The sequence below is a fragment of the Schistocerca nitens genome, chromosome 2 (genome assembly GCF_023898315.1).
Source record: "Schistocerca nitens isolate TAMUIC-IGC-003100 chromosome 2, iqSchNite1.1, whole genome shotgun sequence".
Classification (NCBI taxonomy): domain Eukaryota; kingdom Metazoa; phylum Arthropoda; class Insecta; order Orthoptera; family Acrididae; genus Schistocerca; species Schistocerca nitens.
The window spans coordinates 1,183,437,153-1,183,457,346 of NC_064615.1; the positions used below are offsets into that span (position 1 = coordinate 1,183,437,153).

The 20,194-nt window shown below is 38.8% G+C and overlaps 1 protein-coding gene across 1 annotated transcript in view; it reads left to right on the plus strand.

Annotated features, from left to right (window-relative positions):
- Positions 1-20,194, plus strand: part of LOC126235648 (dynein axonemal heavy chain 3) — a 1,245,905-nt gene that overhangs the window by 636,397 nt on the left and 589,314 nt on the right. The window contains exons 35-36 of the mRNA XM_049944362.1: positions 11,516-11,742; positions 18,299-18,476. Of these exons, the coding sequence (XP_049800319.1) occupies positions 11,516-11,742; positions 18,299-18,476 (405 nt within the window). The remainder of the gene's footprint in view (positions 1-11,515; positions 11,743-18,298; positions 18,477-20,194) is intronic.

Consider the following 20,194-nt stretch of genomic DNA (forward strand, 5'->3'; position numbering starts at 1 on the left):
ACAAAAGCAAAATGAGGATAATGGAATGTAGTCCAACTAAATCGGGTGACACTGAGTGAATTAGATTAGGAAATGAGACACTTAAAGTAGTAGATGAGTTTTGATATTTGGGGAGCAAAATAACTGATCATGGTTGAAGTAAGGATGATATAAAATGTAGACTGGCAATGGCAAGAAAAGCATTTCTGAAGAAGAGAAATTTGTTAACATCAAGTATATTGTGAATTGTGATTTATTAGTCTCATAATATACACTTACAAATCATGTGATTATGGTACAGGAGACATGTCAAAGTGTCAGGAAGTCTTTTCTCAATGTATTTTTATGTAGTGTAACCATGTATGGATGTGAAATGTGCATGATAAATAGTTTGGACAAGAAGAGAACAGAAGCTTTTGAAATGTGGTACTACAGAAGAATGTTGAAGATTAGATGGTAGGTCATGTAACTAATGAGGAGGTACTGAATAGAATTGGAGAGAAGAGGAATTTGTGGCACAACTTGTCTAGAAGAAGGAATCGGTTGGTAGGACATGTTCTGAGGCATCAAGGGATCACCAATTTAGTATTGGAGGGCAGTGTGAAGGGTAAAAATTGTACAGGGAGATCAAAAGATGAAAAAACTAAGCAGATTCAGAAGGATGTGGGTGCAGTAGTTACTTGGAAATGAAGAAGCTTGCAGAGTATATAGTACCATGGAGAGCTGCATCAAACCAGTCTCTGGACTGAAGACAACAACAGACAGGTTTATCCTACCCCATCATTGGTTGGGCCACCTGTGGAACGAGCCATGTCATATACCAGCTTTGCTGCAGTCATTGCACAGCTTTTTCTATTTTAATTACTACCAACCAGCTGTTCATCAGGATAATGACCGCCATCAAACTATGCCCAAGAGCAAAATAGACCATCCTGTGGCACAACATGCAGCTGGTGCAACATGGAGCTGAGCATAACATGCTCAATTTCAATGGCTGCTTCAGTACCTGAGCCATCTGGATCCTTCCTTCCACGATGAGATTTTCTGAACTGCACAGGTGGGAGTTATCCTTTCTACACATTCTCTGCTCCTAAAATTATCCTGGTCTTGACCTACAATAACATACTGTCCCCATTTCCCCCAACCGACATTTTTCCACTCTGTCTGTCCTATCACCTCCTCCCTCTTCTTGTCTCCCACCATCTTTGTGTATTGCCCTATGCCAACATTCCTGCCCATCTTTCCCCACTCCTCTCCTTTTTTTCTCCCTGTTCCCCCCTACGTCTCAGGCCCACAATCTCCGCATGCTGCACCTATTGGCAGTCTACTTCCTGCACAGCCTGCCAGACAGCACTCCTCTCTGCCCCCACCTGTACACTGCTATCCATTCCTTTCCCCACTCCCCCCTATATTGCTGCTCCCATTGTACCTGACAGTTGCTTTCCAGTCCGAGCTGCTGGAGATGGTAGTCATGTATGTGTGAGGTGTCTTTCTTATGTGAATGAATGTGTGTACATTTCATTTTCTGATGATGGCTGTAGCCAAAATCTAATGTGTACAGGTGTTTTTGTTGTGCCTGTCTGCAACTTTACAGTATATAACAATCTTTTACTTACATTGTTGGTATTCCGGCTTGTAGTTTCCATTGTTTGAAGTTACTTAATCAGTTTATTAATGAATACAATCAAATTTCGAAAACAAAATATTTATACACCAAGTGGTGGCAGGAGAATACAAGTGTAAAGGTATTAGAATTTGCGAACTCTTGGAGCTGGTGGCTCGTTCTTCGGGTAGAAGGGTGGGGCTGGAGGGGAAGGAAGAGGGTTGAAGGAAAAGGACTGGTGAGGTTTAGGAAAAGGGGTGGTGTTTGGAAAAGTTACCCAGAATCCCAGATCAGGGGAGACTTTCTAAACAGGATGAGAAAGAAGTCGTGGTCAGGTGGCGCAAATGATTCCCGTGTAGTCAGATGAGTCTGAATGACAAAGAATGAAGTAGCATATTGCCTCTCTGTAAAGAACTGGTGCACATTAATAAAGTATGTGTACATAAAGAACATGTAGTCCGTGCAACAGCTTGTATCCTACCTATGCATGTCACGGTGGACATCAGGTGATGCATCCTGAAAACTGGGACTAAATTTTCTGAGGTCCCTTTATTATTTAGTGACAAGGATTTGTACCAACACTATTAATTATGTGGCTGTCATCTGTAGAATGAATGGCAACTGGTGCCTGAACAGTTTTCATTACATGATATGAGCAAATTAATGCAGTTGAAACCACGTACTCAGATAATTTATGGACTTCTAAAGCATGTTAATAATAACAACTAGGTTTTCATTCTGCAAATGAAGCAAAGTTTATTTCACAGTCAGTTCTTAGCAAATAGGATGCTATGTGCGAGACAAGTGTGATTTCATCAGGATTTCCTTGATGAGTATATAGTGGTGTCTCCTGTTTGTTTTTTACTTAATTGTATGGATAACTTAAATCTGTTTATCATATTTGAAAATGAGTAGCAATTTATTGGTTTCATAATGTACAAGGGGTGCTCTTTAAGTTTTAATTATTATTTCAAAAAAAGAAATTTATGTAATTAATTTTTTAATGGAAATAATCAAATTTTGAAAATAATGTAATTCAGGAGATAAAGAAATCTTCTCACTAAGTGGTAGCAGGTGAACACACATGCAAAGGTAATAGAGTTTGCAAGTCTCAGAGCCATTGGCTCCTTCTTCTGGCAAGGGTTTAAGGCGAAGGAATAGATGTGAAGGAATAGAATTGATGAGATTTATGAAAAGGGATGGAGATGGAAAAGTTACCCAGAACCCCAGATCAGGAGGTTCTTATGGATGGGATGAGAAGGCTGTCATATGAGGTGATGGTCAGGTGGCCAAATGCTTCCATTGTGATCAGATGGAGTTTGAATGACAAGAATGAAGTAGTAGACTGCCTCTTTGTGAAGAACCAGGAGTAGCAAGAGAATTGAAGGCTGTGGCATATCACAATCTAGGCGACAGTGTAAATTGCTTGCCGAACTGCTGTAACTGTGTCAGGCACTGAGGACAATTGGAGCATACATCACTTTGACCTTGAGGCAAAGGAAGAGGGCAAGCTGAGAAAAGACATATTCATCGCCACCAAAACACCCTATTGCCACCAGATAAGTTGACGATCAGTGTTTTTCAGGATCGTCATGTTATGGTGTGAAGGGGAGTATTGGTCCCTATCCTGATTATGTTAAATTTATTGTAGTTGTATACCTTTTTCTCAGGAACTGTTGGAGATGATAAGACAAAACTTTGCATATAGTGTTGTATCTTATACATGCACTGATCTCCTATCAAGTGTCACTCTTTGTTATGAATGGAGATACAAATTTTAGTTAAGGCCTTAAAAATTATGTACTTTCTAAATTATTTTTAATCATGAAACTATGAGTGCTATCTCTGCCATTGTTGACCTACGTAAATACAATATCACTTGATATTTGTAGTAAAGGACAACTCACTATTGAATGAAGAGGCAGCATCTTCAGCGTTGTCATCTTTTTTTAGGATCAACGAAATGCAGTCTCTTTCTCTGTCACTGCTTCTATTGTCTTTCTAATCTAATTTCTGCTTCAGAGACTATGTCTGTTCATTTTTCTTATGATTGCTTCTGTATTTTGACCATACTTAATTCAAGATTTCTTCAGAACCTTTTTTTCTGCCTGAATTTTCATAATTTAAGGTGATCACTGACTGCCCACAATACACGTTTTATGGCATCCTGGTATATATAACGTTGTCGAGAGAGTCATTTACGTTTTGAATGTTTCCAGCGAGGCATTTCTTCAGAAGATCTGGATGTGCTAGACCTATACATACTGGCTTTGTTTCTCTGCAACAGCTTCAGGGGTTGCATTTCTATGGGTATATTCGTTTCCTGCCGCCTCAGCTTTTCAGTATTTACACCAATTAGTTGAGCACAAGCTGTGTAGTGGCATCTCATCACTTGATGTTGTATGGAAAAGTGTTTCTTGTACTGCTTTTCTAGGTTGTTTTTATTCTTTCTAATGGCTTGGTCATAGCATTCGCTTAGATGGTTAATTGTTTTCTCAGTCAAACATCCACTAACAGTCTTGTAATCTTGAAACTTTTTGCTAGAAAAGTTCTGCCTAATTTTACATAGTTGGTTACCCATTCATTTTGGCGCATGACAGACACATCCTAACTTTTGTGCTGGTAGTTCATCATAGGACCTGCTGTCAATTATTGATTTGAATGAACTGGAGTCACCATCACTACTGAATTTAGCATAGCGAACCAGACGTTGTTCTTCAGAGCACTGAAAGTTCTTGATGGCTGAAATACTTTCCATTCCTCTGCTGTATCCTTCATAAGTTTTCTGACAGTTGTGTTCATGCAGTTCTTTCTGTTCAGTATTGGTACCCACTTTCGTGCCTACATGGCTATGTTTTGACAATACTTGAACATCAAGCACCTTCCCGGTATCAACACTTATGGCATTCGCACAAGAACCTTTAGACTGATGGCCACTTTTCTGTCACAGTCCGCACCATGCTATGCAAATGTCATTGTTAACATCATTTTCTTCAACTGCTTCCACTATTGCATATTTCACTGATTATTCTGCAATTACTTTTACTGTTCCCCATATATTTTACTGTTTCTGTGTATCATGAAATGTTAGTAGTGGACATGACAGATTCATCAAACATTTTCCTGCCCTAGGGCCTTTATTGATGTGTCTCAACGATAGAGTCTGTAGCTCGCGGTCGCGTTCTCACTTCCCGAGCACGAGGTCCCGGGTTCAATTCCCAGTGGGGTCAGGGATTTTCACGTGCCTTGAGATGACTGGGTGTTTGTGTTGTCATCCTCATTTCATCATCATCCATGAAAGTGGTGAGATTGGACTGAGAAAAGGTTGGGAATTTGTACAGGTGCTGATAACCGTGCAGTTGAGCGCCCCATGAACCAACTTACTATTGTCTGACAGATAGCATAGTAAGGAATCCAAATTGTTCAAAATTTGCTATTGGGGATCTATAAACAGTTACAATCAAGTGTGGACTATTTTTCAGTATTAATTCAGGAGCAAACACATCTATGTGGTGATCATTACAAATCTACTTGCCTCAATGTCTTTGAACTTGTGTGCTTTATTAATATAGGTAACAACTCCTCCTTTTCCTTTATTTACATTACAGTTAAAATTCTTATTTTTTCACAACACATTTCACAAATTCGGTATTTAATTAATCAGTATTCATACATTAATGTCATTCTCCTTAACACGTGAGCTGTATCTTATACTACTCCAGAACTGTTTGTATCGAATAAGACATTTGAGATATTGCAAGTGAATGAATCTGGACAAAGAGCTAGTGTGATTAGGCTCATAGGAATAATCATTTTTGTTTTCAAAGTATAATAAGTTGAGTGCTACACTATGTGATCAAAAGTATTAGGACACCCCCAAAACATACGTTTTTCATACTAGGTGCATTGTGCTGGCACCTACTGCCAGGTACTCCATATCAGCGACCTCAGTAGTCATTAGACATCGTGAGAGAGCAGAATGGGGCGCTCCGCAGAACTCATGGACTTCAAAAGTGGTCAGGTGATTGCGTGTCGCTTGTGTCATACATCTGTACATGAGATTTCCACACTTGTAAACATCCCTAGGTCCACTGTTTCTGATGTGGTAGTGAAGTGGAAACGTGAAGGGACACATACAGCACAAAAGCGTACAGGCCAACCTCGTCTGTTGACTGACAGAGACTGCTGACAGTTGAAGAGGGTCGTAATATGTAATAGGCAGACATCTATCCAGATCATCACAGGGGAATTCCAAACTGCATCAGGCTCCACTGCAAGTACTATGACTAATAGATGGGAGGTGGGAAAACTTGTATTTCATGGTCGAGCAGTTGCTCATAAGCCACATATTACGCTGGTAAATGACAAATGAAATCTTGCTTGGTGTAAGGATTGTAAATACTGGACGATTGAACTGTGGAAAAATGTTGTGTGGAGTAACGAATCACGGTACACCATATGGCGATCTGATGTTAGGTTGTGGGTATGGCGAATGCCCAGTGAACGTCATCTGCCAGTGTGTGTAGTGCCAACAGTAAAATTCGGAGGCGGTGGTGTTATGGTGTGGTCGTGTTTTCCATGTAGGGGGCTAACACTCCTTGTTATTTTGTGTGGTACTATTCCAGCACAGGCCTATGTTGATGTTTTGAGCACCTTCTTGCTTCCCACTGTGGAAGAGCAATTCGGGGAGGGCGATTGCATCTTTCAACATGTTTGAGCACCTGTTAATAATGCACAGCCTGTGGCAGAGTGATTACATGACAATAACATCCCTTTAATGGGCTGGGCTGCACAGAGTCCTGACCTGAATGCTATAGAACACCTTTGGATGTTTCGGAACACTGATTTCATGCCAAGACTCGCAGACTGATATCGATACCTCTCCTCAGTGCAGCACTCCATGAAGATGGGCTGCCATTCCCCAAGAAACCTTTCAGCACCTGATTGATTGAACATATGCGAGAGTGGAAGCTATCACCAAGGGTAAGGGTGGACCAACACCAAATTGATTTCCAGCATTACCGATGGAGGGCGCCACGAACTTGTCAGTCAGTTTCAGCAAGGTGTCCAGATTATTTTGATCACATAGTGTATCAGGTCATTGTGAACTTCACTTAAACTCATAACAGTATTTTGGTGAGAATTATGACAAGAAAAGTAGGAGGTGTAGATAGAGCACATGTCAGCAGTCACACGTTTAAAAAATTCCTTTAACTAAGTCGTGTACCTCGGTAGCAAGTTTGCCCTCCACGCTGTCATAACCTCGAAGTCTGATAGCCTATTAAAATTGATAGAACCAAAAATATGCGAGCTGGCGTAATAAAAAGGAGGAGTGACTTACATACTACTTGCAAAAACGTAATGATAGATCAAGTTATTAAGTATTAGCAGTGACTGGTTATGACAGCAGAACCACTTCCCTGGTTTCATTATTATTTGGCGTACAGAGCCTCTTCCTCTACTCTCTCATCACTCTTGAAAAATCACAGAATAATTTGCTGTTTATTTTCCATTTTGTTAAAGACTTGAGAAACACAAAGTTATATTCTCATATGGTGAACAAGTTTTGTATTACAAGAACTCATGGCTCCATAACAACCTCACTTTCTTAACTACTGGCAGTAAATGATGTACAACAGTTATAAAAACATTTCTCTGTGACCTAAGACTACAGCCAGTACAAAGTTTACAGCAATATAAAAATAGTTTAATCTTGATGCTCTATGATTGGCGACTCTTTGTGGCACATGGTGCTGTTTCCATTTCCCCAATATACTACTTGATCTCTTTTTACCTTGTGGTGTCCCTTGGATCAACCCCTGGAGCCTCATCTTCATAAGATCTGTTCCCAGTTATTTTTCTTCATTGGCTATAGTATTCCCACCATATGATCCCTCAGTATCCTTTCTCTTCACATTACCAAACTGTGTTGCTTAAATTCTGTCCCTTGTGGTGGTAATGTCCCCTTGTGAATACTGGATTTTCTATCCATGCTTCTCTTCTTCATGAGCTTTAGTAAGGATATCCAAGTAACTGAAAATTGGAGTGGCCCTTGATCAATACTATTTAATAATTTTCTCCTATATGTACATGAGCAAACTACTGATTAATACTGTCCTTTCATGACTCCCACTTTGTGGTCCATCTAAGAACTTCACCCTTTTAAGGTCCATTCAAAATATAATCAGAACCCACCACCTTTACGGCTTTATGGTGCCGTGTCCAGTAATTGTGGGGTTAGTTTCTGCAGTTATCCTTCAATCTAAAATTTCTCTTTAAAATTCTTCTCAAAATCTTTCCAGTTCTGGAATTCTTTCACATTAAAGAGTCTCCATTCTTTGCTTTTTGCTATTAGATAAAGACTGAGGGATGTATTTTCCCTTCAGCCTTGAAACATGCTAAATTGTTGGAAAGATGACTTACAGTTTACAGAAAAAATTCCTCCCATCATCGTTTCACATTTTATATTGTAAGTCTGGCTGAGGGCACAGTACTTCCTTTTAATTCTCCTCTGTTTTTAGGTACCGGTACCTCAAATTTCTCCTTCAGATTGCTAGTGCGGGTCACACAATCTATATCCTCACTATCTTTACTAGAAGTATTTTCAGTACATTTAACATCTGTGTGGTTAGTTGTCTCTGGTTTCTGCTTAGTAATTTCCTTTAACCTACTCTCTGTATGTTATAATCTGTGTTCCAAAATTTACAAGTACTGAATGCATCGTTTCTGTTTCCCCAGCAGGATTTTGATGGAATTTTTCTTTTCAACTAGGTAATGAAGTGACTGTTATGTTCACCTGTTTCTTTAAAATGTTGATTTCCTCTTTGTTTTTGTAACTCAGTTGCTACATCTCAGAAACACTCTTCCATTAGTTTTCTTTGGCTATTTGCATCAGATGACACATCCCACACAATTTCCATCTCTTCAGTTTGTGGTACTTCTATATTCTTGTTAAACTCTTGTTTCAAACATTTGTTATTTCTTAAAATTTTCTTATGATATTAGTTCTAATTTGTTTAATTCATCATGAATTATTTTAATGTCTGGTTTCAACTATGGTTTTCTTCTGTTTTCAACTCTGCAATACACTCTTCCAGTAGTTTGTTGACTACCTGCAAGTTTTATTATGCTGGTTAGAAACCTCAGAGACAGATGACTAGTTGTCTAATTTTTTTTTCTGTTGGTTGGTTAGTTCTTTATTTAAATTGTCCATAGTGAGATTAAACTCTTTATTTTGATTTGCTAACTTCAGGCATAATTCATTCTTCAAATCTGTCTGAAGGCATAATTCCTTGTTTAAATCTACTAACATTATTTTCATTTTATCTGTGTCTTTACTCGCCATATTTATTGTTACTCTTAGCTATGAAATTTTTTGACGAATAAAAGGTTCATTTTGTCTCTTCTTGCTATTCTTTGAGTGGTAAAGTTTCTCAAACTCATTCACTGGTCATTTAGTTTACACTTCTTCATCCTTGGAATTGCCTTGCGATCATCATGATAGTAGGTGCCAGCTGCAACATCAGTGATTAGTGTCGCTCGGCGATGGCTGCTGATCGCAATGTGGAAACGGATGAGAGGTAGTTCTTGGCACCTTCTGCTGCTGAAAAAATTTGTCTCGCCCTAAACACGTGGCCTCTAGTTGTTTACCTGTTGGCTATTTCCATTGGAAGCTATTATTTCCAGAAAATTGCTGTTTTTGATTGCTTGTTTCTTTTCAGTTAACTTCCTTTTTCCTTTTGTCTTCTGTTGGATCACTAGATATAATAGTTCTCTTTCTTGTGAGTTTTTCCTCAAATTCCAGGTGCAGTGGTCATTCTTATAAAAGTGGAGGGAAAAGAAATCCGTTTCCCTGTCTCCCCCTTCCTTTGCTATGGTGTTAAATGCAATGTGGTTATTTTTTGCTGATACGTAATATACATGTTCCATCTATGTTAGATTTTGCTCAACAGAACTCATTAATAAGCCCTATTATTTTTGTGATAACATTCTCCATTGCATAAAAGGAAAACATTGGGGGGGAGGGGTAGAATGCTTGTGCCAACAATTTTATTACCTTATGAAGTGACCACAAGGCCATTGTAGCAACAATGGCGTCTAAATTGCATAGGACAGCTGAAACAAATAGGAAGATTCACATCCTCAGATATAGTGACAGTACTCAAAAAATTTATCTCTGGGTAAGAGCATGCAGTTGAACTGTGACAGAAGGTTAAAATAATAGTGAACCATGTGATGGGTCATTATGAGATCATGATGAAAGGAACCTACCATGGTACACAGTCATTGTGAAGAAACTTCTAAGGAAACATACTCCAAAGATGGTGAATGAAATGCATTCAGCTGTCTAGGAGGCAAGGTATAGCTTTTGGTACTGTGATTATTGTAAAAAAGACAAACAGTTGACCATAGACTTTTGCTTACTTCATGTCTTAACTCTGAATGAAGCAAGATATAAGTCATGTTCAAAAATGATTTGGACACTGAACTGTGTTTAATGAATTGTAATATTTGATGACTAAGTTGACTTGCACAAGTTTAAATGTTAATACGAGAAATGGCAAAGTTGTTTTTTGTGATAGTTGAAAATATATTGTGATTGAACTGAAAGTATTCGGCGAGTAACCAATTATTTCAAAACTAGAGTCTTTTAAATTCCTATAACCAGCAAGAGTCTTCAGAGAAGAAGTTTTGGAAGATCGAGCTAGCTGATTATCACGAGAAGAGGATGAGCTAGATGCATCAAGTAAGTCAATTAAAGAGATGGAGGTGTGAATTTTGAATGCAATCCAGTTTTGCACAGCTTCTCATGTCGTCAAAAACGTTTGTGCATGTGTGTGTGTGTTTGTGTCTTTATTGATGAAGCTTGTGGCCAAAAGCTATATGTCAGTGTCTTTTAATTGTGCCAGTCTTCAGCTTGACTTGTCTTTTTTACTTTAAGTAGCAATCTTCTTTTCCTACATTCTTGAATTCATGGTTGAGTTAGCTCTCCTTTTACCAGCATCTACCATAGGTCTCTGTAACAAAAAATCATGGTTACTGGTTGGAGGAAAGTACAGGTCACACTTAATGTATGTATACATAGGGTAACAGAAGTGATCCACAAAAATTCCATCCAATATCTGTGACCTTACATATCACAGAATCTTAGAACATATTTTGAGCTCAATGGTAATGAGGTACCTCAAGTAGAATGCCAACAAATACAGATTCCCTAAACATCAGTCACATGAACCCAACTCTTAGGTTAAGCTGGTAACAGATTTCATCTCATTGGTAGGACCCTAGGAAAATACAGTCAGTCTACCAAGGGTATTGCTTTTCAAATCACTCCTGCAACCCACCCTAGAATATTGCTTGTATGTTTGGGACACATATTAAGTAGGTGTAACAGAGAATATTGAATGTATACAGAGAAGAGTGGCACAAATGATAACGGGTTTGTTTAACTCACAGAAATGCCAAAAATCCTGAATATCCAGATTCTTGAAGGTAGACACCAATTATCTTGTGAAAGCCCATTCATAAATTTTCAGGAACTATTCTTAAGTGAAAAATGTAGAGGTTTCTTAAGGCCCCTATACATTGCTGCCATAGGACTGGAGAAGACAAGAGTAGACTATTGACAGTGCATGCAGAAGGAGCCCTAACATGTGGTATCCTCTGCTTTGCACTTCACTTTCTGTGCAGAGTATGTATTAAATGTTGTAGTATAAAAAACTGAAAAATGATTTTGTATTTCCAGATCAAATTTACTTATTTTCTTTTACTGGTCCTTCCTTATTCATCTTTCTTGTCGGACATTTGTTTAGTTAATGAAGTATCTGAAGTCAAAGAATTTATAGATGTATGATATGGTTATTGTAGTTTCTTGATGAGTATAGTTCATGTGGTAGTGTTTTTATATGTCTTATTTCGAACTTTTTATTACAGAGTCTTGTGGACGCTACAATTGAAGTTTACCATGAAGCGACAACGAATTTTCTTCCAACTCCTACGAAATCTCACTACACATTTAATTTGCGAGATTTTTCACGAGTAATAAGAGGTGTCCTTTTAGTTCCAAGCAGTAACATGTCAGAATCTGATAAGCTCATGCGTTTATGGATACACGAAACATATCGAGTCTTCTACGATCGTCTGGTGGACACAGACGACAGGTGAGATGAATGTAACAACAATCCCTCCAATCACTGTGCAAACAATGACCCTGAATCACTATTGTGCCCTTTACACAGTAGTGACTGACTCTAGTACTGTTTACAGCCAACTTAATAATGTTGCATGTAAAAGCAGCTCTCAGGGTGAAAGAAAATTCATAAATGGATGGATAAAGTGGTGGTGAAAACTCAGAGTGAGCAAACCTAGTTATGGGGCATGTATGACACAAAAGAGGTGGTAAAGTTAAAGAACTGTTCCATTAGAGACTCATGTAATCAGCAAAAATCTTTTATCTAAGTGAGATGTACTTTAAAACAATTAAATTTACCATCATTTTGATTATGGCAAGGAAAACATGTTGTAGAACATTTAGTATTGGATTTTAACCCTCACGCAGGTGCGCCTGTGTATAAAGTGCAGCACTCACAAATAACATTGGTTTGTACTATCCCATTGTTGTTTTACAATTGTGAGCTCATAACTATTCCTTCATTATTGGTTCAGCTGACGTAGTAATAAGTTCTGTTGTCCAAGTGAGCAGCAGTGATACAAAAAAAATAGCGAGCTAGGTGAGAAAAAATCTATGATCATTGCAAGGAAACGATCCAGATTCTGAGCTAACACCACAGTCCCAAAATGAGGCAGTTATCTACAAGATAATTAGTAATGAAATAAGCAGTTGTCAGGGATCTGATGCAACTGTGCTGTTTACTGCTTCAAGTGGGTCAATAGTGTGGAGTAACACTTGTGTATGGCAACAGAGTTATACGATGAAATATTTACTATTGTTTCAGGAAACAGTGATTTAGGTCATATAATATTAGTTTATTGTATCATTGTTTAATTAAAATAACATTAAAGTGTAATTTTGTTCATACATTGTTTAACTTGGTAACGTACGAACACGTGTGTACAAAGTGCACTGCATGCTCGCTCTTGTTACAAAAAATAGCACACCTGCTCAAGGGTTAAGAGTCAAGTGAGGACTTTTACATTATATTACCCAAAATCAATTAAGAAGGCAAAATATTGAAAAACAGTTTGACATTGTGATACACATTTATTGCAGTTTCTTACTCATTAATTAATCTTTTCAGCAATATATTAATAATTTCACTCTTACAATCACACAGTGCTCTCTCCCGGTGTGTGTGTGTGTGTGTGTGTGTGTGTGTGTGTGTGTGTGTGTGTGTGTGTGTGTGTGTTTGGGAAGGCAGAATGTGCTTAGTGGATAGAACAGTATGTATTGGACAGAAAGTCTGGCTCTCAGCCCTCTTGTCAGTTGCACAGTTCTCCCTCACCCATCATTTCTTCCATTTCTGCCATTGATTAATGTAAGCTATCCATTCAACATTTAACCAACCAACGAATGTGAAGGAATGCATAACACCACAGATACTTCACTAACTTCTGAGCCAACTGTCTTTTCAAAGTCTCTCATTCACAACTTCACTCTTACCCAAACATGCACACTAATGTTTCCCAAGGGTTTAACCCTGTCTCATAAGTTGCGACTTGTGCTGGAGAAGCAATTCAGTTTAACTTACAGCTACTTTTATTGTTCTGCAACTTCTGCTATGTCTTTTTCGTATCATCCTGAAGATGTTTAATTAATAATAAGAGTTAAAATCTATTAAATGAAAAATTATTTTATGTGGAATTAATTGTTACTGGTCTGCATATTACAGCAGACAGAACTCAACTGAATATCTAGTGCATAATTAATACTCATCATAAGATGGTGATGAAGTAGTTTTTTCAGCATTTTGGCATCTCTTCAGTGACTGGTACTCTATGCCCAGGGTTTGTGAGTCTTCTCAAGGCTAATCTGCATGGACACAGCTGCCAGTTTGGTGACGTTTCACCACACCTGTGACACCTTCTTATAGTAAACAAAAATTTATCGAATATTTACATTACACTTGAAAATGCAGGATGGAATAACAATGACAGTGTGAATTAGGATAGATTTGGAAATCACTGTGTGCAGGTGGTACTGGACAGCTGACAGGCACATTTAAAAGTAGACTGTTGGCTGCTAATATAATAATAATAATGTGCCTATCTATGACTCAGCAGCTTTGCTATATGGTGACTAACAACTATCCTCTTCATAATATTGTTATATTCCATTCTGGATTTTCCTTGGCTTGATTTTTGTGAAGAGATGGATCAGACAGCTGATGGAGTCCTGCAGCCTCAGCTACCAGAGACTCCGATCATGTGTGTGTGAGCTGAGTGTGTGCATGTATGTGTTGTCTATTTTTGACGAAGGCCTTATTGGCTGAAAGCTGACTTTCCAATAGTCTTTTTGTTGTGCCTGTTTGCGAGTCAGCATCTATGTTATATGGTGAGTAGCAACCATCCTCTTCAATATTGTTACATTCCATCCTGAATTTTCGATATTTGTTTCTACTGTTGTTATTAGTCAGCTTTAGGACAAAGTCCTTCCTGGGATAAAGAAACCCCCATCCATACATTACATGGACGCTCTCATCTCTGGGCAGTGTGACCCCAGTATAGTGTGTAGGAAGCTTGGCTGGGACAGGCAATGAGGGTGCAGAAGGGGTGTGTGACGGGCAGGGCAAGGTATAGCAGGGCAAGTGTGAGGGAACGTGATGGGCTGAGAGGCAGTGGGAGCAACTGAAATTACCCTTTCCACCTTGTCCAAAAACACATCTCCTGTACGTTGTCTCCCCAGTCAGATACCGTCCTTCACATACCCACAGTCAGTGGGTACCCCTCTGTGACTCAGTGCCATCCATGACTGGAGCATCTCAAACTCATTCTGTGCCAGATTTTGACTACCTCTCATGCCCTCAAATGTGAAATATCTACATCTACATAGATACTCTGCAAATCAGTGCCTGGCAGAGGGGTCATCGAAGCATCTTCACAATTCTCAATTATTCCAATCTCTGACAGTGCACTGGGAAAAAAAGAAAAAGAAAAAAAAGAGCTTTGATTTCCCTTATTTTATTTTGATGATTGTTTCTCCCTTTGTAGGTAAGCATCAACAAAATGTTTGTGCATTCGGGGGAGAAAGTTGCTGAATGAAATCTTGTGAGAAGATTCTGCCACAATGAAAAATGCCTTTTTTTAATGATGTGCACCCCAAATTATCACGACAGTGACACTTTCTCCTCTATTTCTCAATAATACAAAATGTGCTGCTCTTCTTCAAACTTTCTCACTGTACCATGTTAATCATATCTGTTAAGGATCCCACACTGTGCAGCAGTGCTCCAAAAGAGGATGGATAAGGAAAGTGCAGGCAGGCTCTTTAGTAGATCTCTTGCATCTTCTAAGTGTACTGCCAATAAAATGCAGTCTTTGGTTAGCTTTCCCCACAACATTCTCTATGTGTTCCTTCCAATTTAAGTTGTTCTTAATTGCAATTCCTAAGTATTTAGTTGAATTTACAGCCCTAAGATTTGACTGATTTATTGTGTAACCGAAATTTAATGGATTCTTTTGGCACTCATGTGGATGAACCACACTTTTCATTATTTAGGGTCAATTGCCAATTTTCACCCCATGCAGATATCTTTTCTAAATCATTTTGCAATTTGTTTTGATCTTCTGATGACTTTACTGGGTGTTAAATGATATCATGATCTGCAAACAACCCAAGACAGCTGCTCAGATTGTCTCCCAAATCATTTATATGGATAAGAAACAGCAAAGGGCCTATAACGCTACCTTGGGGAATGCCAAAAATAACTTCTGTTTTACTCAATGACTTTCACTCAGTTACTACAAACTGTGACCTCTCTGACAACAGATCAGAAGCCAATCATGTAACTGAGAAGATATACCGTAAGCACGCAGTTTGGCTACAAGCCACTTGTGAGGTACAGTGTCAAAATCCTTTTGGAAATCTATAAATATTAATGATATGGGCCCGTAATTTAGTACCTTTCTTGTATATTGGTGCAAACTGTGCAACTTTCCAGTCTTTGGCATGGATCTTTCATCAAATGATTGGTTGTATATGATTGTAAAGTATGGAGCTATGGCATTGGCATACTCTGAACCTTTTATTAAGTGACTTAAGTCACTTCACGTCTCCAAGGATATCTACTTCTAAGTTACTCATGTTGGCAGCTGTTCTTGACTCGAATTCTGGAATATTCTCTGCACTATCATTCACAGTCCTCCTCCAGTGGTTTTCTGCCACCCACCTGATGTACACCATATCCTCATCCATCCTCATTCTGCCTCTATGCCTTCACTCATGGCTCATATTCTTATAGAGGACTTAGATACAAACCTGTCCTATACATCTTCCCATTTGACAGATTTAACCAGACAATTCATTCCCCTCAGTAAATTAGAGTTGAGCTTACTATTTCTTTGTCTAGCGTACATGTACTATTGATGATGATGATGATGATGATGATGTTTGGTTTGTGGGGCGCTCAACAACACGGTTATTAGTGCCTGTACAAATTCCAGACCTTTACTCAGTCCAATCTCACTACTTTCGTGAATGATGATGAAATGATGAGGACAACACAAACACCTAGTCATCTCAAGGCACATCACATGATAATCCTTTATCCCGCCGGGAATCGAACCCGCGACTCTGTGCCCAGAAAGCGAGAACACATCCACGAGACCACGAGCTGCAGACACATGTACTATTGTTCAGTTCTAAGAAATCATAATAGATACATGCCAACCACATTATGGGATGTACTGTTACCTTCATCCTACTATATTTTTTTATACTTAATTTTCTGTGTGGCAATTATACACAGGTACTGGATGGTGAATGGAGAGAACGTGCTTTGTGTGAAACCTAGTCCTGTTTCGAAAATAAATACATATCTCTTTCTGTACAAATCTTAAAGTTCTTCAATTTTAAGTGAGCCCTTTGAATGGTTAACAATTCATACAATTTACTTTGTTTGTTGAGTTCATAAGTAACACACTTTCTAACAATACCTGTAACCAACCACATTTTAGCAGTTACATTTAACTCCACTTTCACATTGAAGTTTGAGATTGCTACATTGCTTTTCCAAACTAAACTTTTACACTGTAACAATTCACGGTAGCCTTAATAATTGTCAAAATGATAATACAGCCTGACAACAGGTGCTACTAACTTACATTGAGGGTACTGATGTACCCACTGATTTTGTGTGTAATTACTTGCACCCTTCACAAATAAACCAGTTAATCACCCTCTGTTGTCTTACTATTTGACAGAAAATTTTCTAGTTCATATTATATCAACATCTCCAAATTGTTCTTATATTTTTGGTGCAGTTCAACTGGAAATGACCTTTCCACATGTAATGTGTATGGTGACTGCCCTCACCCACTTAAAGGCACATGACTGGTAGAACTTGTAAATTGTTCAGTTAATCAACAAGACAGTGTCATTTGTGCTGAATTCAAAAATAAAATCAATTTTTTGCTTTAGTAAATTTTACTCACCTGTTTTATTATGCATAAATATTGTAACCTTCCTTCCGACATTTTTAAAACCCCATTTATTTCGTTTTGCTTGTTACTAAAAGAAGGAAAAAGAAATTAAATAGAAAATATTAAGGAAATGGGTTGGTATATAAATAGAGATACTGAAGAATGTAGAAGAACAGCCAGCTAGGAAAGTAGATGAGTTGTAATACAGGTGGTAGTTGTTGTAGTGAGGGGGAGAAGACATTGGGATAGCCAGTCCAATAAGCCTTAATCAAAAGTCATCAGATCCCTAACGGAACATCACTCTGCTCATAAGCTGGGACAATAACATATTATCACATGTTCAACAGTCAGAAGACATTGCCAAGGTCTATGACAATTGATACTAGCTGTTTTCATGCACTATAAGTTAATCAAACAGCTCTTCATCTTTGGGAACATTTGCAATATGCGTGCTGAGACAGTGCTGCAGATCAGAGTAAGACTGTTTTGTTCACCTGCGAGTCCTAATCTTATACAATGACAAAAATTGGGTTGTCATTGTGAATTAACAACCTGTTGCCCTCTATGGAGTATCCATGAAAAGGATGCTTTTGAATGGGGTAGTATTACATTGGCCATGTTCTATGTGAGTGTTGTTGTTGATGCTAATATACACACTGATACCATTGGAGCTGATTATATCTCATGACTCTGGCAAATCAATTCACTATGCCAAATATAAGTTGGTGTACCCTACTGAAAAAAAAATTGTTTTTCCTTCATTGTTGTTTTGTATATTAGCATGACATTCAGACTATGAGGAATTAAGATAGATTTTAATTTGTATTAATTCAAATATCTTACCTTCTCTCACTTGTTCATAGTACTTGTAGTGCCAAGTAATATTTTTTTTCCCTTCAGAATTTATACATTTATGATAAATTGTGAAAAGTTAACAATGAAATTAGTGCAGATTGAGACTGATAGTGCGTACACAAGAAGTTACAGAATAAACCGTTATTTATAACTCGGTAAGACATATGTTCTGATGAATTTAAGAAAACTGCTTTTTGTGTAGAATGTGATTTCTCCTTTCATATTTAAGACAACTAATATCTTTAATAATTGTTTTATTTACAGGAAAAAGCTGTTTGGAATTGTCAGGAATTCACTCTACAATAACTTCAGACAGCACATGCACCAAGTCTGTGCATCTCTAATTCCAGAAGGAGAGACTGATCTGACAGATGAACATTTGCGGAATCTCTTTTTTGGTAATTACATGGAACCTGACGCAGACCCAAAAATTTATGATGAGGTATATTTACTTCGTGGATGAGTATAATGTTATTCAAAACTTTTTAATGTGTTTTCTAATATGAAAGAACCAAACACAAATATAAAAATAAAATTTGGTTTTTAGTGAACAGCAGACAACAGATAAAAATGAAAAACATGAGATTTTGGGTGAAAAGAAAGCACTCATCAAAAAGCAGAAATGTTGAGTTGCTGATAGGCGCACAAAAGAAAGAAAACGTGCTACTTCTCAGATTCAACGTTTTACGAGATAAAGTGTGCATGCATCCCCCCCCCCCCTCCTGCACACACACACACACACACACACACACACACACACACACCTATGAACCTGTCTGGTGCTGGCTGCACTAACAATGCCACTGCTGTATTTCAGTTGATGGGTTGTTTGTGGTGCAGGCAGTGTCAGATGGAGTTGGTAGTGGGAGGAGGGAGGCAGGGAGAGGGGTTGGGGGAATTTGGCAAATGGCTTAGAGAGAGGCTGTCACTTTGCTGGCTAGGAATATGAGACAGGTGTAAGGACTAGGTGTGTGATGCACTATTATATGGGCCGGTGAGCAGTGGCACATGCTGCAGATGACATGGGCAAATGAATTGGGAGGGAGGTGATGGGTCAGAGGAAGGAGAAACTTTTGGGTGGAAGATGCGAACATAGTAGGTTTACAGAGTGATTGAGACCAGGACAATTATGGGAGTAAAGGGTGTGTTGGAAGGATAACTCCTATGTGCATAGTTCATGGCTGGTGGTGGAAAGAAAAATCCAGACCACCCAAGTTGTGAAGTGGCCACTGCTGCACGTTGTACCACCTGGCGGTCAACTTTGTACTTGGCAACAACTTGCTGCTGGCCTTTCATCCTTTCGGACAGCTTGTTGGTAGTCATACCGACATAAAAAACTGTGCAGTGTTTGCCAGAGAATTAGTGTATGACACGCCTTCTTTCACAGGTGCCCCAGGCCCTGATGGGATAGGGTAAGCACTCAAGCAGTGGAGGCACGCGCATCACTGGTGAAGAAGAACTGTGAAGCTGTACTTGGACTGTGATGTGTCGCTAAGCAAATTGTCGTCCATCGTTATTACAACACAGCAAAATTGTCGTGTCTTTGCGTCACAGAATGGGCAGAAGCGGGCAGAAGTAGAAGGCAGACACAGAGAAGAAGCCTTCGACACCGCAACCCTGCAGGAATGTGGAACAGAAGCGCGAAGAGCATCGTGTAACTGTTCCCCCTCTGTACATTTAGTGCAGCAGAGGGTTGTGGACAGAGATATATGATGTCATAACCAGCTGCTGAAGGGAAGAAGTAGTAGCAGAGTCCCTCGGCTAAGACGCCATTGTCCAGCTGTAGGCAGCAAGCGTAGCTGACCGACGCACACTGAAGAGCACTGTGGCCACCCACATTGTTCACCTACCTACTGTGGAGAAGACAACTGTGCCGAATCAGCACAAGAATCGAGGATTAATCCACTAAATTACAGGCCCATATCGTTAATGTCAATATGCAGCAGGATTTTAGAACATATATTGTGTTCAAACATTATGAATTACCTGGAAGGAAATGGTCTATTGACATACAGTCAACATGGGTTTAGAAAACATCGTTCCTGTGAAACACAACTAGCTCTTTATTCACATGAAGTGCTGAGAGCTATTGACAAGGGATTTCAGATCGATTCTCTATTCCTGGATTTCCAGAAGGCTTTTGACACTGTACCACATAAG